The sequence below is a fragment of the Phocoena sinus genome, chromosome 15, assembly GCF_008692025.1.
Source record: "Phocoena sinus isolate mPhoSin1 chromosome 15, mPhoSin1.pri, whole genome shotgun sequence".
Lineage (NCBI taxonomy): Eukaryota > Metazoa > Chordata > Mammalia > Artiodactyla > Phocoenidae > Phocoena > Phocoena sinus.
In genome coordinates, this window is record NC_045777.1 from 14,367,418 (window position 1) to 14,392,735 (window position 25,318).

General features: G+C 46.4%; 1 protein-coding gene across 1 annotated transcript in view; it reads left to right on the plus strand.

Moving 5' to 3' along the window:
• SLC13A3 (solute carrier family 13 member 3) overlaps nt 1-25,318 on the plus strand; it is a 76,226-nt gene that overhangs the window by 47,254 nt on the left and 3,654 nt on the right. Inside the window, 7 exon segments of the mRNA XM_032604551.1 lie at nt 4,047-4,142; nt 5,121-5,225; nt 9,561-9,658; nt 14,653-14,765; nt 23,215-23,253; nt 23,255-23,293; nt 23,296-23,379. Of these exon segments, the coding sequence (XP_032460442.1) occupies nt 4,047-4,142; nt 5,121-5,225; nt 9,561-9,658; nt 14,653-14,765; nt 23,215-23,253; nt 23,255-23,293; nt 23,296-23,379 (574 nt within the window).

The following is a 25,318-nucleotide window of genomic DNA, read 5'->3' on the forward strand; positions in this document are numbered from 1 at the left end:
CAGAGACTAAAGCCAGCAGTGGTATCTAGCCATTTTGCCTTGCTTTCATGTCTTTATTTTTGTGGGTACTCTTTTTTTTTTTTTTTTTTTTTTTTTTTTTTTTTTGCGGTACACGGGCCTCTCACCGTTGTGGCCTCTCCTGCTGCGGAGCACAGGCTCCGGATGCGCAGGCTCAGCGGCCATGGCTCACGGGCCCAGCCGCTCCGCGGCATGTGGGATCTTCCCGGACCGGGGCACGAACCCGTGTCCCCTGCATCGGCAGGTGGACTCTCAACCACTGCGCCACCAGGGAAGCCCTGTGGGTACTTTCTATGTATGACAAGTGATTCTTGTTTTCTACGTACGGGAGCGATAGAAAGTTTTCCATTTAACTACATTTCTTTAATTAAAATGCTGAGTCTAGTTGGAGGAAAATGTTAAGGAAACACGAGCCCTGTGGTATGTGGCTATACGAACGTTTGTGAAAGTAGGTTATGAATGCCTGGAGTTTGGGGAATACTAAAGTAGGAGCTGCATCTCAGGGCTGGGGTAGCAGACATGTCATAAAGTCATTCTCTGACTCAGTCCCCTCACCTCTCTGGGCCCTAGTTTTTCTTATCTGTAAAATGGGACCAGTAAGAGCTACTCTGGATCAAAGAGATGTGAAAACACCTTGAGAATAGAAAGGCTCTGATCGTGGTGTTCCTTGATCCCTCGGAGCAGAAACTCAGGGTTCAAAGCCCAGCTTAGCCGAGAGGAGCAAGCCCAGACATTGGACTCATGTAAACCAGAGTTCACATCATGGTTCTGCATGACCTTGAGCGACTCTGTCACCTCCCTGAGCCTTTACTTCTTTAATTTCTTCACTTTTAGTTGGGGGATAATAATGAGCTACAGCTAAAATAAAGTCTAAATGAGGGAGAGTGCGAAAACTGCCCAGTGCTGAGCCTGAAACAGAGCCCCTTTCTCCTGTCTGCCTGTTCCTTGGACATCTGCAATACTTGGTCTCGGAGGAGGCTGTGATGAAGGAAATGCAAGTGGAGGGAAGCCCAGTGACAGAGGTGTTTCTGGGTGGGCAGCGGGAAAGGTTCCGGCCAATCCCACGACACCACCTTCCTTCAGCAAGTATCCACCGAGCATCTGCTACGTGCCTGATGCTGTCACACAGGTGCTGAGGATGCAGCCCCTGGGCAAGGCTGAGGCGCTCCTGCCCTTGGGGAGCTTGCAGTCTAGGTCGGGGGAGACAGACGGTGAACAACTAATCAAAGCAGAAATACCAGTCATGATTAGTGCTGGGAGGGGAATGGATGGTGAGATCTGAGGGTGCACGCTAGAGGGCTCTCACCTTACTGGGAGGGCAGGAGAGCTTCCTTGGGAAAGTGCGTTCGGAGCAGGAATAGGAAGAGTGAATAGATTAACTCAGTAAAGGGGAGAAGGAGATAGGGGTGATGAAGAGCATTCCGGGCAGATAGAGCAATGAGTGCAAAGGCCCCCAGGCCAGAGGTAGCAAGGGGTCTTCTGCAAATGAAAAAAGGTTAAAGGGACTGAGTTCAGGGTGTGAGGGAGATTTGTGGGCGATGAGGCAAAATGATCAACTGGGCATGATTTTACCTCCCCCCACCTCACCCCGACCCAGGGACTTTTGGCAACGTCTGGAGACATTTTGCTTGTCACAGCCAAGGAAGCACTCCTGGGGTCCGTGGGGTAGAGGCCAGAGGTGCTGCGAAACATTCTACAACATACAAGTCAACCCCCTACACCAAAGAATTATCCCACCTCACAACAAAGAATGATCCTGCCCCAATATTGTCAAGAGCTCCAAGACTGAGAAACCCTGGGTTAGATCACTGAGGGCCTTGTGGGACATGGATCTTCACAAAAAAGAACCGTTGTGAGTTTTTTAAAAAGCATTTATTTTTTAAATTTGGATAAGCAACACATACACACGGTTCAAAAATCAAAAACAATACAAAGAGGTATGCAGTGAGAATTCTTCCCAACCATGCCTTCGATTACCCAGTCACCCAATACATCCCTCCCAAACAGGTATCCACTTTTATTGGTTTCTCGGGTAATCTTCCAGAGTTTCCATAAGCAAATACAAGCAGATACTATATATTTTCTGGTGACTGATCTCCCTGACAGATACCATTTTGTGTAGTAACAGGTATTTTTGTAAGGTAGATTTCCATAGGAGGGATTTCTTTTTTTTTTTTTTAATTAATTTATTTATTTATTTTTGGCTGCATTGGGTCTTTGTTGCTGAGCGCGGGCTTTCTCTAGTTGTGGTGAGTGGGGGCTACTCTTCGTTGCGGTGCGTGGGCTTCTCATTGGGGTGGCTTCTCTTGTTGCGGAGCACGGGCTCTAGGTGTGTGAGCTTCAGTAGTTGTGGCACACGGGTTCAGTAGTTGTGGCTCACGGGCTCTAGAGCGCAGGCTCAGTAGTTGTGGCGCACGGGCTTAGCTGCTCCGCGGCTTGTGGGATCTTCCCGGGCCAGGGCTCAAACCCGTGTCCCCTGCATTGGCAGGCGGATTCTCAACCACTGCGCCACCAGGGAAGCCCCATAGGAGGGATTTCTGGGTCAGAGAATAAACACTTTATTTTAATAGATATTGTCCAGTCGTTCTCCATAGGAATTGCACTAATTTGTTCCCCCATTTACAATGTATGAGAGTGTCTGTTTCCATGCAGCAAAGTGGATTTTTGCCAATCTGATAAGAGAAAAATAATTTGCGTTTATTTTAGAAGTAATTTTGAGAAACCTTTCATATTGAGGAGCAATGTGAAAACTTTTCATATATTCATGGGAGACCCTGGTATTTCCTTTCCTGTGAATTGTTAAACTGTGTGTTTATATCTTTTGTACATTTAAAAAATTGATCGTTGGTCTTGGTTTTATTGATTTCGGGTACTCTTTCTATATTGAAAGATTAGTGCTCGTTTTGAGTATGAGTTGCAAATATTTTTTCCTGATTTTTTACTTTGCCTATAGTGCTTTCTTCCATGCAGAATTGTTTAGAAACATTTTATGGAGATGAACTTATCAATCTTGTCTTATGTGTCTTCTGAATTTTCAATTACAGTTAGAAAGGTCTTTCCATTATAGGAATTATAAAAGAATAATCCCATGTTTTCTTCTAGTATTTTAATATTTTTTATGTTTAAATTTTTTATCTATTTGGAGCTTATCCTTAGGGTGCAGTGTAAGGATCCAACCTTGGGGTACAGGTTTGGATCCAACTTTTTTTTGTTGTTCTAGAAGGCCATCCAGCTGTCCTGATACCATTTACTGACACACAAACGTTTTTAATTTTAATGAAGTCAGTTTATCTATTTTTGGTTGCTTGTGCTTTTCGTATCATGTCTAAGAAGTATTTGCCTAATCTGAAGCCATGAAAATTTACCCTTATGTTTTCTTCGAAAAAATGTTACAGGTCTAGCTCTTCTTCTATTTAGGTCTTTGGTCCATTTTGAGTTAAATTTTGTATGTGGTATGAGGTAGGGGGTCCACGCTCATCTTTTTGCATGTGGCTATCCAGTTGTCTTAACACCATTTGATGAAAGACTGTTCTTTCCCCATTGAATGGTGTTGGTACCCTTATCAGAAATCAATTGACCATAGATATGTGGGTTTATTTCTGGCCTCTCAATTTGATTCCATTGATCTGTATGTCTAACATCAATGACTGAATAGATCATCTTTTCTACACCAAGCTGGGATACCAACTTTATCATAGATTGAATCCCCATTTATAGTTTTGTCTATTTCTGGACTTTCTATTTTATTTCCTTGGTTTATCTGTTTATTCATGAGTCTGTTTGACCCCCGTAAAGGATTTTAAGCCTGGGAGCCATATGATCAGATTTGCATTTTTAGAAGACTATCCAGGCTATAGGTGGGCAGAACAGATTTTAGAAAGGGAACATAGAGGCAGGCCGACCACTCAGCAGGCTGTTGCAGAGTCTCCAAAACAGAGATAGTGAGACCTGGCCAGATGGTGGTGGGGTAGATGAGACGCTAGTTAGACTGCAGTGGCCACTCCTAACCTCCCCACTTTCTGTTTCAGGGGCTGGAGGAAGAAGAAATCTGAGATCAGAAGTGACGCAGAAAATAGGGCTCGAGCCATGATTCAGGAGGAATTCCAGAACCTGGGGCCCATCAAGTACGTGGCACAGGGGTTTTCAGGGTGGGGAGAGAGCCAGGTACTAGACTTTCAAGACAGCTACCTCTTGACTTAATCCCTGACCCCCTTGGAGACTGAGTACCAAGGGGATTTCAGGACCAACGGCCTGGGAGCCTAGAGATGGAGGGTAGGGAGATGACTTACACAGTCAGCTCTTGCCCTGTCGCTGGGGTAGTAGGTACCCTGAGGCCCAGTAAGCCTCTCAGGTTGAACTTGGAGGGGGAACCTGTCACCTTCCCGCCTAATGCGCACTTTCCTTCCTGGTTCATGGAATACCGGATGCTGCCTTGGGTGGCTTCCAGAAGCTTGTTTCGCGCATATTTCTCACGTAGTGAAAATAACTAAGAGTTAGCAGGCCTTCACACAAGGTCTGACTCTGCCACTAATTTTTTGTGTAGCCTTGGGCAAGGCACTAACCCTCTCTGGGCCCTGCTCCCTGATCTGTGAAATGGGCACATTGGGTAGATATTTGCTGCAACATTTAGGGATTCTCTCTTTCTGCCTCCATCTACCGCTCTCTCCATGTCTGTCCCTCTCTGTGTCTGTCCCCCTCTGTATGTATGACTGTTCCTCTCTCTTTGCCTACCTCTCTGTTTCTGTCAGTTTCCTTTCTCTCTGCTTTTCTGACTCTGTCTCTGTTTCACTTCTTTCTCTCTCTGGATTGTCCCTAGGACTATGGGAAATTCCCAGCGGGAGTGATATGAATGGTTTGTGGGGAAGGGTGCCTTATGCTCAGGAAGGATCCTAGGGCAGCATGGGAGCCCCAGGAAAGGAATCACTTACACCTGGGACACCACTCCCCTTACTCTCAGGACCACCTGGGGAGTGAACTACTTCCAGCTTTCAGAGGTAGGGCCTGGCCCAGTCACACCCAGTGGGCCCCTGCCTGAGGACTTCCTGTGCTGTGGTCCAGCCACAGCCCACGGTCACAATGGTGTCTGCATCTCTGTGCCACAGGTTTGCCGAACAGGCCGTGTTCATCCTTTTCTGCATATTCGCCATCCTCCTCTTCTCCCGGGACCCGAAGTTCATCCCTGGCTGGGCCAGCCTCTTCACCCCTGGGTGAGACTCTGGGGACCCATGGGATGGAGTCCAACAGGGAAGACTCGGGGCTGGGCCGCCGGAGCTGAGGAGGCAGTGTAGCTGGGGAGAACTGGGCTATGTTTCCACCTCTCATCCCATGTAATTATTAACAGTTCCTTCTTTTGCCCTCAAAAGAGTTTAGGTTTGGATGATAAAACATTTAGCGTCTCCTGTGTTAAGACCTTTGCCTTTGGAATCAGACAGAACTGGGTTCGAATGCCAGCTCCGCCACTTACAAACTGTGCAACCCTGAGCACGTCATTCATTCACTCAAAGCACTTTTATTGAGCACCTATTTTATGTTAAACATTATGCCAGCAGCTGGGGACAGAGATAAAAACAAATAGACAACAAAATAACTGCAAATTGTAATGAGTGCTATGAAAGAAGGAGTGAGAGGGTTATACTCTCAAAGAATGGAGTAGGGGGCATTGACTTTGGTTAGCTCTGGAAAGAACCAAAGTTTAGGAAGAGTAAAAATTAGAGACACACTGGGAATATCTACTAAAAGCCTGAGGTGGAAATCAACATTTGAAGAACTGAAAGAAGCCCATTGTAACCAAGGCCTGGTGGGAGGGAGGAAAATTGGCAGACATGTGACTGGAAGGGCAGGTGAGGACCAGACCATGAAGGGTCTTGTTGGACATGCTAAGAGTTTTGGTCTTGTTTTGTTTTGTTTTTTTAATGGGAGATCAGTAGCAAGCTATTGGAGGGTTTTAAGGTACTTAATCTCTCTGTGCCTCAGCGTTCTCATCTGTAAAATGGTATTGTAAACAGTCCAATTCTCGTTGAATTGTTCTAAGGAGCAGTGAGTTAATACATGTCAAGTGATTAGACTGGCACCTAGAAAGAGCTCAATCACATGTTAGCTGTATTTATTAGGGAATGGATAGTGGGGGCAAAATATAGGTGGAGAGGACAGTTAGGAGCTATAGCACCACCTCGATGACCCCAGCGGTCGTCAAACCAAGGCTCATGGACCAAATCTGGTCTGCCGCTTGTTTTTGAATTTTTTTTAATGTTTTTAAGTGGCTAGGGGAAACATTTTGTGGCACATGAATATTATATGAAATTCAAATTTCAGTATCTACAAATAAAATTTTATTGGAACACAGCCACACCTATTCATTTACGTATTGTCTGTGGCTGTTTTCGTATTGTGTGCCCTTTGTAGGAGATGTTTACTGAACCCTGGTTGGGGATGAAAGCTTCGATGGCTTGAATGAGAGTGGGGGCAATGGAGATGGAGCAGACAAGATATATTTCAAAGTTGGAAATGATAGGACTTGCTACTGGGTGGGATTTGGGGGCATGAGGGAAAGGAGTTACCTGCATAGGTGGGTAGTTGGAGAATAACATTTCTTTAGGGGGTTGGAGGTGGCTTATCAACAGTTCCATTTTGGAGTTGTTTTAGACGTGTCAAGTCTAAATTGCTTTTCAAATACTGCAAAGGGTAATTGGATGCGCAAGCCTGAAGCTCAGAGGAGTCAGGTTGCAGATATAAATCTGGGGGTCACCATATAAATTTCCAATTTAAATCCCTAGAAATTGATGGGCTCAGCCAGGGAAAGCATATAGGAGCGTAGAGAAGACTGAGGAACCCCAACGTTTAGGAGCTGGGTAGAGAATGAATCCATTAGAGAAAATGGAGAAGAAGCAGTCAGCGAGGTAGGGGGAAACACTGGAGCAACGGACTAGCACAGGCCAAGAGAGAGGAGTGTTTAAGGAAGGAGTGAGTGGGAAATGTGTCAAATTCTGGTGTGATCTAGTTAGAACACGATTAGATGGAAGATACGTCCTCTGGATTTGGCGAGCTCTGATGATTTTGATCGGCACCATCCAATAGAGATGTTATGTGAACCACAAATGGGATTTTAAATTTTTTAGTAGTCACATAAAAAAGTAAAAAAAAAAAACAAACAGATGAAATTAATTTGAATAATGTATTTTATTTAACACTATATCATTTCAATATGTAATCCATACAATAAATTATTGTTGAGCTATTTTACATTCTTTTTTCTACACTAAATCTTCAAAATCTGATGTGTGTTTTACACTTGCCACATTTAGTCTTGTCACATTTCAAGTGTCCACTAGACACATGTGGCTCATGGTGACCATACTGGATAGAGCAGCCCTACACACTTCACCCTCTGAGCCTCAGACTCCCCCCACCCCTGGTAAAATGGGGGATACACGTTCCAATTTCATGAGGGTTCTTATGAGGAAGAAACAATATAATATCATGGAGCCAAAAGAAGTGGCTCTTATTACCATTCTTTTATTTTTCCAAAATGTAGGTACTTTGGGGTTTTTTTCAAATGAAATCTGGTGTTATAAACCATTCCAACAATAGTGAAAATCACTTGGAACCTCAGTTTGCAGTTCTGATGTATGTCTTTTTTCTGACTTAAAAAATGCCTGTCTGGGAACTGTTCTACGTCTTGATCACATTGGTGGTTACAGGACCGTATACATTAGTCAGAACTCATTGAACTGTATCCTTAAAATGGGTGCATTTTATGGCATGTTAATTATACCTCAATACAACTAATTTTAAAACACATGCAAACTCACTAAAAAGAAGCCTAGCAAACACAAGAATTTTTTCAACAGAAATGTGATTACAGTAAACATAGTATTTGTTGTTGTTTTTAACTTTTTATTGTATATTGGAGTAGCGTTGATTAACGATGTTGTGATAGTTTCAGGTGTACAGCAAAGTGATTTAGTTATACATATACATGAAACATAGTATTTGTGATCTGCTTTTTTCTTTGTTGTTTAGTTACAAAATTATGCTCATTATAAAAACCTCAAACAATGCTAAATTGAAAAAGTAAAAGTTAGTTTTCCCTCATTCCCCAGAGATTATCACAATTAACAGTTTGGTGTATAACATTTCAGATACACACACACAACCCATATTAATATATACACACATACATATAACAAAAAATTGGAAAATACAATAATGAGATCATAGACAACCTGCTATTTCTGACCCACTTCATTCTTTTTAAACAGTGCATTGTAGTCTATAGAATGGGCCCATCTTAATTTATTTAACCAATTAGATCCTTTTTGGATCGTGTCCAATACTGCAGATAAAAACTTGCTTTTTTTTTTAATTTACAAGGTAACTTGGTTGTATTTCCATGTCAAATGTAACAATTGATAATATCTTTTATCCTTTTTTTGAACAGCTGAGGGGTATTTCATTATATATATTGTAATACACAATGTATTTAAACATGTCCCTACTAAAAATCCTCCATTTTTTTCTAATCTTATCAATAATGAACGTCCCAGTACATAATCTGTGTACAAGAGCCCAATTATTTCCTGAGGATAAATTCCTAGAGGTACAACAACTGGATTAAGGGGTATTCACATGTAAAGTTTTGAAATGTATTGCCAGCATGTGTTTCTCAACATCCTCATTAGATATTATCACCCTCTTCACGTTTTGCCTGTCTGTTAGCATGTGTTTTGATCTGTATTTCTCTATTACAGTGATATTGGCCATCTTTTCCAGTTTCTTGGCTGTTTGAATACTCTTATTCCCAAATATGTGGGCTGAAAGCCCTTTTGTTGGCACTTGGCTCTGTGCCTCATTGAACTTGGAGCCAGATATATCTGAGTTCAAGGCCATCTCCTCTACAGACTATGGTCTGGCCCTGAGCAAGTTGCTGTTGCTCTTTGAGCCTCAGATTCCTCATCTGAAATGGAAGATGCCTGCCCTCAAGGGCTGTTTCTGAGACTTCTGTGGGCTTAATGTCTCCGTAGGACATGTTGTGGATCCTTGGAAGGTGATAGTGAGGTTTTGAGGGGCTATGAGGTGGGCTCCATCTGAGCTCTGCTGGTGTGAATGGGCTGCATCTCCATGTACTAAGCTGCCCATCCCAGGAGGAATGCAAGCAGGAGCTGAACAAATACATACAGGACTGTTACAGGAGCCCCGGTTATGGTGATGCATGGGGGTACCATAGACCCCAACCTTCTGTGGCTCTCAGATTCTCCCCTCTTTGATCAAGTCCCTCTTCCTAGGGTCCTTGAAATGGGAGGATAAACATTTGTTTGGCTCAAGCAGAGTCTAAATGCCCCAGGGAGCAGTGGATAAAGAGCTTCTGCATCCATGGGTGGTTGCATCCCTGCTGACTGCAGTGCAGAACAGAATCCGGTGGCCTCCAACAATGTTCCCTTCACGGTGGGCCTAATTCCCTTCGACAAATCCTCATTTGCAAATCTGCCAAACCTTGGCCTGCTGAGATGCCCAGGGTCACATGCTTTGGGGCCTTGTCATTGTAGGTTTATTTCTGATGCTGTCACTGGCGTGTCCATTGTCACCGTCTTGTTCTTCTTCCCGTCCCAAAAGCCATCTCTCAAGTGGTGGTTTGACTTTAAAGGTAAGGTGGGCAAGGCTGGGGTGTCGGTGGCCTGGAGCGTGGTCATCAGTGGCCTGAAGGTGGGGCCCTCCTGGGACTGACAGCCCTATTGTACTAGTCACGTGGTGCTTTCCCTGTCTGAGCATTTACCATGTCTGCCAGAGGTGACAGTCCAGGTCAGGGATTAGCAATTATAGTCCATGGGCCAAATCCAGCTGGCTGGCTGTGCTTATACAGCCTGTGAGCTAAGAATAATGGCTTTCACATTCTTAAAATGGTTGAAAATAATCAAAAGAAAAATATTTCATGACTCGTGAACGTGGCATGAAATTCAAATTTGTGTCCACAAATAAAATGTTTTTCATTTCTTCAATAAGAGGTTTGCGGACATCTATTAATATTTTCTTTAGTCATATAAGTACCTATACAGTAGCCTCGACTTTGCCCAGAAAAACTCTGGGCCCAAAGCAGGAGTTGCAAGTCAGTTGCCTAAGGGCCCGGAGATGAAAACCTCAAGCTGGGTTTAAATGGATAGCAAGTGGTGGGGGAACTGAGGCAAAACTGGCTATAGGCATTCAAATTCAGCCTCAGGGAATCACTGAGCCCTCCACAACCAACCCGCCTGTAGGCTGGCCTTCAGATCACCAATCTGTGACCCCACCGGCCATTCCAGCCGGTGTCTGCCGAAGAAGGTGCCAACGCCTGCCACCTGTGACAGAGGCCGTGACTGGCCCATCTCCATCTGGGGCAGTGGGATGAGCTCTGGACCAGGAGTCAGGAACTAGGAGGTCGTGATCCCACTATCTTCTATTGTTGGAAAAGAATAGCGTGTTACACGGGACAGCTCCGGTTTCCAGGAGGAGTGGGGTTTTGTGTGTGTGCAGTGCGGCGTACGGACCAGTAGGGAGCCGATTTCCCAGGGGCGCACAGACTGTAGCAGAGCTGGACCTCGAGGAGGCTTAGGCTGTGGCCCCTGAGGCTCTGCCACTGAACGGGATTCAGTTATTCTCTTCCTCTCTGCTTCTCTGTCTTGTGGCCAGCCAGCTTTCCTCACCATCCACTCTCGGTATCATTTCTTGGTCTGTTCGGAGTTGCTACTGCTTCTGAGTTGTGGCATCTCGGTGGCTTCTGCTTCATCCGAGTTCCCGCTTCATTGTAACTTCTGTTCCCTTGTGGGGTAGCGCCCTTTCCCTCACAGTACCTAATCCCACTGCTCCGGCTACTTCCTGCCTCCTGTTTCTGTCTCTCGAAGCATCGAGTCCCACACACCTTCTGCTTCCTCGTAGCAGCTACTCTCTTAAAGGCTTTGCTCCGTCTCCGGGTGTGTCTGCTCCCTCCAGCCACTGCCCCCTCACAGTACCTATTTCCTCACACGTTCTGCTGCCTCAGAACTCAGCCCGCTCACGGCCTCCATATCACCTGGCCCTCTCTCTCTGTCCGCTCTCGCATCTTCAGTTATCACTTCTCTTCACCGAGTTGTCTCTCTACTTCCTACTGATGCTTCTGAGTCAGAAACTGCTTGGTCCAGCTTGTTCTTGTAAAAGCAGATCACTTCCTACTGTGTCACCTCGTGGCCTCATAGTTTCCTGGCCAGCCTGTGGCCTGGCTGCTCTAGATCAGGTGCCCAGCCATGGTTCTGTCACCTGTGGGTGGGCTCATAAGGCCCAGAGCTTCCTCTCTGCTGGGACTGTGGGGAGGGCACTATGGCATACACGTGCGGAATCCCAGCTCTGTTACGAATTTGCTGGGTGACGTTGAGAAAGTTCCTGTACCCTCTGGGCCTTGCTTTCCCAGTTAGGAAGTGAGTGGGGCCCTTAGTCACTTTTCACCCCTGGCTTTAGCAGTTCTCTAGGACATGTCCAAACTCAAACGCCGCATAACATTTTTGTGTGCCGCTGATTGGATGCAGGAGAATGTGTTTGGTGAAACTTGGCCCTCCCTGTCCATCTCTCCTTTCACATTTTTGGAACAGGACAGTTTCTGTATTACAGGGAAAACAGCAGCAGAGGGTGATGGTAATTGGCAAGACCTTCAGTGTCAGAGCCTGGTGGGATCTGTGGAAAACAGCCAAGCCAACGTCCAAATAAAGGGGGCAGCTGTTACTCAGTCTCCCCTGACTGTCCCCGTGTAGGAAAGCACGACTAGTTTTTGCCAGATTTGCTGATTTTTTTAAGAGAAGCAAAGAACCTGGAATTTTATGAAATCTCCCTGATTTTAAAACTTTGGCAGCTAACACTGGAAAACGAATACTACGTTGGGCCCATCCAGTAGTGTTAAAACACATCTCTAGGTTGGATCCGGCCCATAGAGTGTAGCATCCTGCCTCCGCTGAGGGTTCTTTAAACTGGAGTTTTCAGTGTTGCCCAGTGGGTGGGGAGAGGGAATTCCACCCGCACTGCCCATCCTTCGGCAACTAGTGGGCCCGTGCAGACTTGGCCGAAATGATGCTTTCTAGTACTCAACACCCATGTCTTACAGGCGGCCTTAGAGAGTGGTCAGTCAGTTTCCATGGAGAGAAAGTGACTTGATCAAGGTCACACAGCTAGTTAAAAAGAGACAGGGGGTGGAACCCAGACATCCAAGCCAATCTTGATTTTCTTATCTTACCCACTGTCTTCCATTCTTCTATGGATCTGAGTTGCACTTGCAGCTCCCTTTATGGTCGCTCAGCAAGTATTGATGCTGGGCCTACTATGTGCCAGGCACTGTGCTTGTGGTTGACGACGATGCTGATGATGATGATGACGATGATGTGGATGGTGATGTGGACGGTGAGGAGGAGGAAGAGGAGGTGGAGGGTGTCGTTGAGGAGGAGGAGGAAGATGACCACCATGTGGATGATGACAGCTTCCATTTCCTCTTTGCCCAAAAAGCTCTTCCTCCAGATATCTCCAGAGAAGCCTTCTCTGACTACACCATCTATAAAAGCACCCCTCCTTGTCACTCTGTCCCTTTCCTGTATTTTCTTTTTCTTCATAGCACATACAGTGTCCCAACATTATACATTTATTGATTTATCACCTGCCTCACTCATTGGAATATAAGTTTCCAGTGGGCGGGGTTTTCTCTGTTTTGACCACTCCCATATCCACAGTGTCTAGAAGAGTGCTTGACACATGGTAGGTCCCCAATATACACCTGTTAAATAAATGACCGATGACTTGCTCTGGGCCACATCCTGGGCTGAGCCCTTTTCATACATGGGCCCGTGTCGTCTTCCCATTGGTCTCTGAGAAGGTGCTGCTGCTCCCTTTTGCAGATAAGGACACTGAGCCTGCAGAGAGGCAGAGCCACTGGCCCAAGTCACATAGCCGAACGGCAGAGCCAGAGTGAATTCTTTCTAGTTCAACCTCAAGCCTGTGCTTTCAGCTCCTGCTCTAGAAGGCAGCTGGCATAACGTGGAAGTGAGAAATTTAGACAGTTAGAGGCTGTACTTATGAGAAAATAGTGGCAAGGGCATGGGGTTGGATGGAAAATAATAAAGGCAATAACAGCTAATGTTATTGCCATTACCATATGGTGAGCAGTCCTTATAGGCACTCACCACTTAACTCACTTCACCTGCATTATGTTAAAACTCATCTCAGGGCCTTCTGCCTCCCCTGTCCGACCCTGAAAAGGTGAGTCACTTTACTTTTCAGACCTGGCTGTCCTCTTTAATGAAATGCTATTTATTGCCTGAAGGCAGAGGGCTGGGCCTCCTGACATCTCAGCTGCCTCTTCTAGTTCTGGGCTTAAATCATACATTGTGCTGGCCCAAGAATCCCCTGGCGGTGTGTGACGTCAGAACCGCCTGGGTAACACCCAAGGGCTGCAAATTATCTAGGGGAGGGCCTTTATTAAGTAGCTTTGATTGTCTTTATTATCCAATTATTAACTTTTATTTTAGAAAACCCGCGGTGTACAATTTTGAAAAAACACTGAAAAGGGGAAACAAAATATCAATGGTACTAAACCAGGAACTGTCCTGACAGAGGGCGAACTGCTGTGAATGGGCCAGACCCATCCTCCTCCAGAGAGGCCGCTGGCAGCCCGCGGTGGAAGAGTGCCAGTTCAGGAGTGCTTATTCGGCACCAGGCACTGGGCTGTGTGAGTTGAATGTATTATTCGACAAGTACTTATGGAAGTGACTTCCGGGTGTCAGTCAGGGACACTGGGATACGGCTGCAAACTCAACAGAAACGTCCCTCCACTCACAGCTCCCTCGCTGCTTCATCAGTGCCCCACGAGAACCCCCAGGCACTATTATCGTGTCGGGTATTGGCTGAGGATATGGGGGGCTTAGAGGCAAGGTCACGTTTCAAGGGCACACAGGGTCCAGGGGATGCTCTCAATGCAGGGATGGCAAAACTATAGCCCGAGGGCCAAATCGGGCTGCAACCACCTCTGTAAATAGAATTGCATGGAAACGCTGGGCACACCCCACGTGTGTCCGTTTTGTCTGTGGCGCCTTCATGCTACCGTGGCAGCCTTGCTGCAACAGAGGCCTGCAAAGCCCGAGTTAGTCACTCTCCAAACTCGCTGTAGAAGACGTTTGCCGACCCACTTGTTCTAACTAACTGCAGATGTGGCTGCTTTTGAAGAAATACAAATCATCCTGTACTTCCGCGGACCAAACATTCCCTTGGTTTCTATCCTCCTGCGTTTCCTTCCTCTTCCCCCCCGCCCACCCCCGTACACCTTCAGTTACAAAGAGGGCCTTTTCTCTTGCAAATCAGAGTGGAAGTAGTACTTACCCAGAGGGGCTTGTCACGAGATGTAAAGGATGTTCTGCGTGTGGACTGCCCAGTTCCAGAAGATTCTCAAGCTGCGTTCTGAGTAGAGCAGACGCCCCAAATCAGACGCTGGAGCCAGATTGTGGCTTCCTGGAGACCCCTGAGTGTCCCCACCAAGATGGGGCTGCTGGGGCCGGTATCTCCTCCTCCCGCTGACTGTCCTGAATGTGTGTTGGGTCCCCTCCCTGCCCGGAGGGGAAGGGTGTCCCCTCCCAGGCTAAGTGTCTTCCCTCTGCCCAGCTCCCAACACAGAGACAGAGCCCTTGTTGACATGGAAGAAGGCTCAGGACACGGTGCCCTGGAACATCATCCTTCTCCTGGGAGGGGGCTTCGCCATGGCCAAAGGCTGTGAGGTAAGAGCAGCAGGCAGGCTGCAGCCTGGGGAGGTGAGTGCCGGTCCCGGGGCAGCCGCAGGTGCAAGAGCAGAGGCAGCAGATTACACGGGCCCCGCGGGTACCACAGATCCCCATCTGCCACATGAGGGTCATCGTAGTTGACACCTCACAGCTCCCTGCTGTGCCTGGCGCTGCCCAGAAAGAGAGAAAAAAGGTACGATGTAGAATCTCAAGGAGCTTGCAGTGAGCATTACGCTAGTACCTACGACTGGTATGACCAGAGGGTCCTGTGAGCACAGAGGAGTAACACCCTAGCAGGCTCACCCTGCACCAGGCACTGTTCAACGTGTTTTGCACATATCTCACTTAAACTTCCCAGCGAGCCTATGAGATAGATGCCATCGTTATCCCCATTCTATAGATTAGGAAACTGAGGACAGGGAGGTAAAGTAACTTGCCTGAAGCCACACAGCTATGTACTCAGGATAAGAATCCAGGTAGTTTGGCTCTAGAGCCTATGCTCTTGACCGCTATGTTAGGTGCTGTGAATATGAATTACTTGGTGTTACTATTAATGTTATTCTAGAGGGCTCTGTGAGCACAGGGGCAGAGCCGGGACTAGACTGAGGCGAGTGAGGCACTGACAGAGCAGGATTTCCGGAGGCACGCAGTCTCAGCACAGCCAGCCCTGCTCAGAGGAAGTGCAGCTTCAGTGTCCAACATGTGTCATAACATATTATCTCATTGAATCCTCACACTGGCTCCCAGGGTTGGGGAATATTTATTTTTTTATTTATTTTTTATTTTTGGCCGTGTTGGGTCTTCGTTGCTGCACGCAGGCTTTCTCTAGTTGCAGCGAGCGGGGGCTACTCTTTGTTGCGGTGCACGGGCTTCTCATCGCGGTGGCTTCTCTTGTTGCGGAGCACGGGATCTAGGTGCGTGGGCTCAGTAGTTGTGGCTCATGGGCTCTAGAGCACAGGCTCAGTAGTTGTGGCACACAGGCTTAGTTGCTCTGCAGCATGTGGGATCTTCCCGGACCAGGGCTCGAACCCGTGTCCCCTGCACTGGCAGGCGGACTCTTAACCACTGCGCCACCAGGGAAGTCCCGGGAGTATTTTTATACCCATTTTCCAGGTAGAAAAACCGAGGCCTGGAAAAATGAAGCAATTCTCTTAAGGTCATACAGTTGCCCTCTGCTTAAGGGGTGGGGTTCGAACTCCAGTCCATCTGATTTCAGAGTCCAGCCTCCTAACGGCTCAGTCTTGAGAACTTCCCAAGTGCCAGGCACCTCAGGAAGCACTTTGCAAATACTGACTCTGTTAATCTTCAAAGACACAGTTGAAGTAGATATTGTTGCTGTCCTCATTTCCAAGATGAGGAAATGGAGGCAACTCGAGGCTAAACAAGTTGCCTACTTTTGTGCAGCCAGAAGGCAGAGCTGGGATTTGAACCCACAGCTCATGAAGCTGGGCCCCACCCCACCCCCCTAAATTTCTCCATGTAAGTCGAGGTATGAGAGGCCACAGCCAATTAAGGGTCAAATGGGAAATTAAGGTAAAGGAAACCTGAAATTACTTCTTAAATTGCTTACTTTTTAAAATTCGGTTTTGTGTTTGCATGGCAGAAACAGAGACACAGACGTAGAGAACAAATGTTTGGACACCAAGGGGGTAGAGTGGGGTGGGAGGGTGGGAGTGGTGGGATGAACTGGGAGATTGGGATTGACATATATACACTAATATGTATAAAATAGGTAACTAATAAGAACCTGCTGTATAAAAATAAATAAAATTCAAAAAAAAGAAAGGAAAATTCAGTTTTTAAAAAAATTTATTTTATTGAAGTAAAGTTGATTTACAATGCTGTGTTAGTTTCTGCTGTACAGCAAATTGATTGTTTTATATATATGCACATTCATTTTCAAATTCTTTCCATTATGGTTTATTACTGGATATTGAATATAGTTCCCTATGCTATACAGTAGGACCTTGTTGTTTATCCATTCTCTATATAATAATTTGCATCTTCTAATCCTAACCTCCCAAATCCATCCCTCCACCACCCCTCTCCCCCTTGGCAGCAAGTCTGTTCTCTATGTCTGTGAGTCTGTTTCTGTTTTGTAAATAAGTTCCTTGTGTGTCATATTTTAGATTCCAAATATAAGTGATATCATACGATATTCGTCCTTCTCTTTCTGACTTCCTTCACTTAGCATGATAATCTCTAGGTCCATCCATGTTGCTGCAAATGGCGTTATAAAATTCAGTTTTAATTATCAGTTTCAAATAGTGTTACGGGAACCCAAGCTTGGGATCTGAGTACCTGGATTCAAATCCGAGCTATCCTACTCCTTGCTGGGCCCTTTAGGCAGGTTCCTTAACTCCTCTGGGCACCAGTTTTCTCAGCTATGAATGGGCTTGAAGTTCTTACTCTATGGGGTTGTTGGGAGTAATTAAAGAAGAGAGTAAATGAAGGGATACACCGCTAATAGGAGCCAAGAGCTCCCTGTGTGTTCTCTTGAAACATTCACTCCATGGTGATTGCGGGTTCAGCTTCCAGGAGGCTGACTCTGAGGCGGGGATCAGTGAGCGGGCATTAGGCTGTGCCCTGTGAAAGGGAGGGAAGGAAGCAGGAGAGGTGGGGAGACTCCGCCCCAGGAGTGGTATAACCTCGGGCAGGACAACTTCCGGTCTGAGCCGGTCCCTCAGGGGCTGACAGTGAAGGCCGTCTGCTGCCCGCACTCCCTGCGCTGGGACAAAAGGCCTTCAGAGTCCCGAGAGCGGAACCATCACGCTATGGACCCCACACCAAGGCCACACTGAAGGGGGACCGGGGGGCACATCCAGCTTCTCTACATAGCTACTCTTTTTATGTGAAATGTGTTTTTATTTTGTTCATTTTTTTCAATAAATGACACATACAAAGGTACAGACTTCAAAAGGAACAAAAAGATGGATGAACAAAAGTACTGTTTTTGTCTCCATCTTAGGAATCCTGAGGACCAGAGAGGTTAAGTGACTCATGCTAGGGAACACAGCTCATAGGTAACAGAGCTGGGCTTTGAACTTGCATCTGTCTGACTCTTCTCACTATTCTCACTATTGCCTCCTACTGGGGATGTATCAGGGAAGGCTTCTGGGAGGAAGTGGCATGTTAGCCATGGCCTTGAGGAGGCCATGCAGTGCAATGGTAGAAAGCATGGGTGGTGGACCCAGACCATCTGGGTTGGAGTCAATCTTTCACCTCTGAGCTGTGTGCCTCCATTTCCTAATCTGTAAAATGGGCATAATAATGGTGCCCGTCTCATAGAGTTGTTACATTTATTAAGTGAATTAATACATGTGGAGAACTTAGAACATAGCCAGACATAGTTGTTTATTATGATTAGATATTATGGAAAAGGGGAGGTTCTTGCCCTGAGCAACTCAGTGGAAATGATGCCATTTATCGAGATGATATGAACCTCGCCTCACCCTGAGCCTGACCTGCACCCCAAAGGCTTCTCCAAGCTCAGGGAGTGGTGGACAAAGACCGGCTCTCAGTGGGCCTGGCTGCAGGACCGCTGAGCATGCCGGGAGGCCAGTCTGGCTCCTGGCCCAGCCTTGGGCAGCTGGCCGCGGTTTCTGTTCAAAAAGGACTTTGTGTGACAGCTGCTCCCTCCCCCAACCCCTGCTCGTACCATCCCCCCCCCCCCACAGGCGGCCTGCTGCAGGAGAGACCAGAGTGCTCAGGGCATGTCCTGCTTCCTAGCCCTGCCCAGTGCCCTCGCCAGGTCACAGCCAGGCCTCCTGGGGCTTAGAGGCCTTTGCACTGGGACTGGACTTCCACCTGCTGGTTCTGAAGGGCTGGAAGCAGATCCCAGTGCTTGCTCTGAGCTTGACCACTTGATGTCCTCACTGCAGGTTTCTCCTGCTGCAAAACTGCCCATATAATTAGACTCTAGTCTGATGGCTTGACTTGGCCTACACACGACAGCCCCTGCCTACCTTCCTGATGTCAGCTCATACCTCTATCCCCTCGTGGGCTCCCCTCCAGTCCCATTGGCCCCTTAGAGTTCCTCAACCACACGACTCATTTGCACCCCAGGACCTTTGCATCTGCTTTCTCTCTGCCAACTGCTCTTGCCTGAGATCTCTGTGTCCTTACCCTCAGGTCTCGGCTCCAAGGCCACGTCCTCAGAGAGACCATCCCTGACCATCCTGTCTAAAGTAACATCTGCCCTTCACAGTCACTCTCCCTCTTATCACCCCACTTATTTCCTTTACACCATACCTACCCCCAAGTTATCCTATTCATTTGTTTGTTTATTGGTATCTCTGTTACTAGAATGTAAGCTCCACAAGGGCAGGGACCATACCTGTCTTATCCATTGCTGTTCTAAGCATCTAGAAAAGTCCTAGTACACAACATGATCGTGTAATAAATATTTGTTGGACAAGACCTACAATATGGGCTGTTTTGAGGACTGATGACATGATGGATGGCAAGTACCTAGCAGAGGGCTGATACAGACCAGGTGTTAAAACCAGCAGCCTATGTCAACCTCACCACTTTCCTTGTTATTATAATTTTACTGTCTCATAAAAAAAGGTCTTATTCTGACACCTTCATTTATATCTCTTTTAATCTCTACCCACAATAAACTTACCTACAGATATATTCAGTGATACAAGCTTGGTATTAAATCGGGGTGGAACAGACCCTATAGGCAAGTAGAAACGTGTGTATTCTCCTGAATCCCTCATTTCCTGCTGGAGAGTTATCTTATTATTATTATTGTTGCTGTTGTTGTTATTTTATTGACAAGGTAGACTGATGAAGTAAGAGCCAGATCCTGGGCTCAAAATTCCAAACTTAATTGACTTATCTGGGCAAATCACAACCTCTTTGTGCCTCAGTTTCTTCAACCATAAAATACAGATAATTATACTACTTACTTCATGGAGTTGTTTCGAAGATTAATAAGTTAACATTAACAAAATACTTAGAAGAGTGCCCAGCACAGAGTGAGCACTATATTAAGTGTTCGTTAAGTTAAATAAATAATAATAAGCCCTGTTCAGTACTTACTATATAGAGGAATCGTTTCTACCTGTACTCATTTAAGCCTCACCACAACCCCTTGAAGAAATCAAGGAACAGAGACATTCATTAATTTGCCCAATGCCACAGAGCTTGTAAGTATTACAGTGGTTTGAATGTTCACACATGTGCGTAAAGTCTTCCTCCTTTCCTTTAATCAAATTGACTGGCTCTCTCCACCTAAGAATTCTTATACAGAGTTGTACACACACAGCTGAGCCTATTGTGTTTTATGAGGATTTTAAAGAGATTTTCAAGGGTCTTCTATTGAGATTTCAACTTTTTTAAAAAGAATTTATTATTTATTTATGGCTGCGTTGGGTCTTCATGGTTGCGTTGGGTCTTCATTGCTGCGCGTGGGCTTTCTCTAGTTGCGGCGAGTGGGGGCTACTACTCTTCGTTGCGGTGCGCGGGCTTCTCATTGCAGTGGCTTCCCTTGTTGCGGAGCCGGGCTCTAGGCGCACGGGCTCAGTAGTCGTGGCTCACAGGCTCTAGATCGCAGGCTCAGTAGTTGTGGCTGGCGGCTGTAGAGCGCAGGCTCGGTAATTGTGGCTGGCGGCTCTAGAGCGCATACTCAGTAGCTGTGGCACACGGACTTAAGTTGCTCCGCGGCATGTGGGATCTTCCCGGACCAGTGATTGAACCCGTGTCCCCTGCATTGGCAGGCGGATTCTTATCCACTGTGCCACCAGGGAAATCCCAGAGATTTTTAACTTTAAACATTCCACTTGTACCATAACACCCTCCTTTAAGATCTGACTCTACTATATGTCAGAGAGATCAGGGAGAGGGGACCTCCTGGAACTGGGAAAGGAGGAGGAAGAGGGGGCAGCTCAGCCTCTCCCTCCCATCCTGCGATGTGGCCTCAGGTACCTCTTGGCAACTGTGGGGGCTGTAAGGAGCACAGTTTGACAACCACAGCCTGGGGCAATTTCTGAGTGTTCCGCCACCTCTGACATCTCATGACTTGATGCCACTAGTGGCAGCTGGCATGTTTTGGGCACTTGCCCGGTGCCCAAGCACTTTTCTAAGTGCTTTACAGATTAGCTCCTTTTATCCCAACAATAACCCTCTGGGACAGGGACTGGTACATCTCAGTTTACAGAAAAGGAAGTGAGGCACAGAGAGGTTAAGTTACTTGCCCAGGATGACACAGCTAGAATGGATTAAAGTGGGGGGACAAACTTAATCTGATTCCAGAGCCCTTGTCCTCACCCCCTGGGCATGCTGCCTCTGACCTTGCCTGTTGTTGGTCCTGGAGTCCCTGGGAAAACCATGTGCTGTGTGTTTCCAAGGAAACAGAGCTTCTGATTCGAAGGGAATGGGAAAGGGCAGGTGAAGCCCGTTCGAGTCCCCTTGAGAGCAGCTGGGGGGTCTCCTCTCTCTGGAAGCTGCCAGGCCTCCCTCCGGCTACGGAAGCTGAGCCAGGGCCCTGAGTGGCTGCTGGGACGCTGGCTGGAAGCCTGGCACCCAGAGGCCCGGCTACAGGGAAGCTCTTGGCTCCTCATTCATCCAATTCATTAATATTCCCTCTCTCCAGCCGCTCTCCATTTAATTGCATACACGCTGTCGGTCTCTTTGCCAGAGCTGTGGCCTCTGGGAAAAACGAGTGGACCCATTTTTCCCTGCAGTGTTCCCTGGGCCAGAGGAGGGGCTGGGGCTCGACTCTGCCATATACTATAATTTCTAAGCTATCAAACAGTGCAGATATGAAAGAAGCACCTTAATTTTATAAGGTCTCTTCTAGGGAAAACTAGCATGTATTATTCATTCCTTGAAGGTAACTTTTAATTCATAGCGTAGCGACAGATGTATTATTTTATTTATGTAAAAACAGAAATACTGCGTTTCTAGAATCCACTATGAAAGCTTAATTTCTGGAATAAGCAGCAAATTTTCTATTAAATACAAAAGAGCATAAATTGTCCTCTGATAAACCGGAGTTTGTTGGTACCAAAAGATACTGCGTAGACATACAAGTGTATGTCTACCATAAAAGGGCTATGGTAGACGTACACTTGATTCTAAATGTTAGGGGTCTAATCCAACTCTGCCCTTGATCAGCTCCTAAGCCTACAGCTTTGTATCTTTGTTAAGAAAACGACCTACAGGCAGGCGCCCTTGCAGCTTTAATGAGATATTGCTGCATGCACCACCAGGGGGCAGCATCGAGCACAATTTTACATCAGTTTTTCCTCTTTGGGGTTTTAATGAAGGTGCATTGGATTCCGGGTTGTTAAGGATACATTTGAAGTGGTGAGGACAGAGGTGGGGGAGAGTATCATTATTAAATACTCGTAAGTACAGTAATTCCTGGAGAACTCAGCAGAGAGAGAGCTCGGAGGTAATTCTGCAGCGTTGGTGGCAGGTGTAGTCTGGAGCCAGGGAGGAGACAATCTACCTTGTCTTTTCTCTGTCCTGGAGGGCAGTGGTCCGCTCTGGGCACTGCCCTTCATTAAGAGGTGCAGTGACAGTCTGGTGTATACAGTGGAGGGTGCCCAGTGACAAGGAACTTTGCAGGAGAATGTTAGTTGACTGACGTACGTGGCCCTGAGTGCAAAATACATCTTAGTCACTATTTTGGGGACCTAGAGCAAATCACAAAAACTTTGCCAAGTTAGGGTTCCTTCTCTGTAACACAGGGAGGAATGCTTACCTTGCTGGATGGTTGGGAAGAGTCAGGGAGGTAATGCAGGCAGGTGCCTGGTACCCTGTAAAGCCTCAATGATGGTGATTCTTATGATAAGGAATCATATGTTAATAATGTTAGTGTTTGTGGTACCACCATTGTAATACTCATTATAAATATTTTTATTATTGATAATCCTATTCATTGTGTTGTATTTGATATATATCTGACACGTTTCCTATTATATATGATATATATAATATCTTGTATATATTATATATTTGGTATGTATTATACATAATAATTATAAAATTAATATTGAATATTTGTATAAATGTGTTAATATTTTTGTAATTAGCAACCATCACTGGAGGAACGAGAAGATTTAGCGTGCAGGGTCCAGTTCCCCTCTCCCACTCAAGTTTAGGGGGTCCCACAACCAAATGGATTATTTGGAGACCAGATGGATTATTTGAGGATCCAGGGGTTTGGGCCCTGGGCCTGTAGAGTATGGAGTACAGAGCAGCTCAGGAAGCAGAGAAGCTGACTGAAGTCCAGGCTGGAATATGTGACCTTGAGCAGGTGACTTACCCTCTCTGAACCTCAGTCAAACCCGTATGTGAAAGGGTGTAGTTGCCATTGCTGTGGCCAACCCTAACCCCCCCCACCCTTGGCCCAGGCTTGGGGGGGTGGGGGCAGCTGTTGGAGGGCGGGGGGGGGGGGTGAAGAGGTGTCCTTGCTTCCTCCCCTCTGCAGGAGTCGGGGCTGTCCGCGTGGATTGGCGGGCAGCTGCACCCCCCTGGAGAAGGTGCCACCAGCGCTGGCCGTGCTGCTCAATCACTGTGGTTTGTCGCCTTCTTCACGGAGTTTGCCAGCAACACGGCCACTATCATCATCTTTCTGCCTGTCCTGGCGGAGCTGGTGAGGGTCCATATAGGGTCCTGGGGCGGGAGGGAAACACCTCTCCCCAACACACGTTCAGAAATCTCTTTCTCGCTCCTGGGAGCTCCACCAGGAGCCACAGCTGGTCATTGCTCTCGTCCAAAATGCATGATAGTGTCAGAACCATGATTTTTTTTAAAAAAAAGAATACTGTTTTTTTCTTTAAGAAATGCATAAACAGAGTAAATATTTTCCAAATGCACCAAATTCCCTCCTTTGGGAAAAGTAACCCATGGTGACATGGAGAGTTTTCTAGGAAAATAGGAATTGCCAAATATGGATTAAGAAGAAGTAGAAAATCTGAATGGACAGATAACCTTAGGAGAAATTCTAATGGTAGGCAAAGCTCTAGCCTCCCTCTAAAGCAGGGTTTCTCAAGCACTATTGACATTTTGGGCCAGAGAATTCTGTTATGTGAAGCTGTCCTGTGAATTGTAGGACGTTTAGCAGCATCCCTGTTCTCTACCTACTGGATACCAAAGGCATCCCCCCTAGATTGTGACAATCCAAAATGTCTCTAGACATTGCCAAATGTCTCCTGGGGAGACAAAAATTATCCCTGGTTGAGAATCACTGCTCTACAATATCACTGGCCCCAGAGGGATGTCTGAGGTGAGAGCTAGCAAACCTTCAAGGACACAGACAGTCCCCACTTACCCCAAGTGTTCCCCAGCACAGAAAGATCGAGAAAGCTGTGCGAATCAATGTACAAGGTTAGCAAAACCCTGACGCCAAAAACAGAAGGAGAGCAAAGGAAAAGAAAGTTATAACTCAACGTCGCACGTAAACAAGGATGCGAATAACAAAATGGATCCAAGGTCATGTGGATCCTACTAGAAATTTCAAAACTGATTAATAGACACTATCAGTATAGTTTTATATTTAAATAGACTAAAGAAGACCAAACCATTATGATTATCTCAACACAGACCAAAGTGATCAGATTAAATCAATGTTGCAAGTATATGCTTTGTATGCAAACGGTGATATGCCAGGCACACTATCTGGATTGCTTTCTCTTTGTTTATTTATGCATCAATTTATAATGGATATCACACTGTATTAGCACACACAGACACACTTTATTCTTCCTCAATGACTAGACAATATTCCATTATGAATCCATAGTTGCTGATTTTATTTAAGCAATTTTCTACTGATGAACACAGAGGTTGTTTCCAGCCTCTGCTATTTCCCAGCAATGCTGCCTTGGCCTCTCCTTGTCTGAGCACCTTTTTATATGTAGATACACCTAGATCTCCAGAACTGAGATCCCTGGGTGAGAGAGCACGTGCAGTTACAATTTGGTAAGAGATGGGCAGATTGCCCTCCCAAGCGTGGGCGTGCCATTTCCACTCCCACCAGCAGTGTGGGGTAGGGGTCCCCGTAGCCCTGCTAAGTGTGATTGGATTTAATCACACCCTTCCCCAGGATCTGATGGATCGGGAAGTTGAGAGAGATGGGGGTGCTCTGGGGGAGAGGAGGGAGAGCAGACCCAGTCAGGTCTGCAGGGGCAGCTTTCGCTGAAGAAGATACTAGCAAATGATTTATTCTTCTAGACGTTGCTTATCATCAAAATTCAAAACATTTACATGCAAGGGGGTGATCTTAGTGCTTTTGAGAGAATGTATATGCTTTGGTTTACAAAAATTCCCTAGAGGGGCCAAAAATCCTTACCTTAAAATAAAATGCTGGCGAAGTGATCAACATGAGTTACAGGTGGACATGTCATTCGGGGGAGGTGATGAACCGGTGGATCTGCTAACTGAGGCCAACCCACAGACACCTTTGATCCACCGGTCTTAGAAATTTGGAAATGAGTGCCGACGGGTGCTACCTTGAGCTCTCTTTATCTCTGAAATCCAGTGAGGGCCCCAACAAAAGGTACCCAGAGGCCAGCTGTTTGGATCGTTAGGCT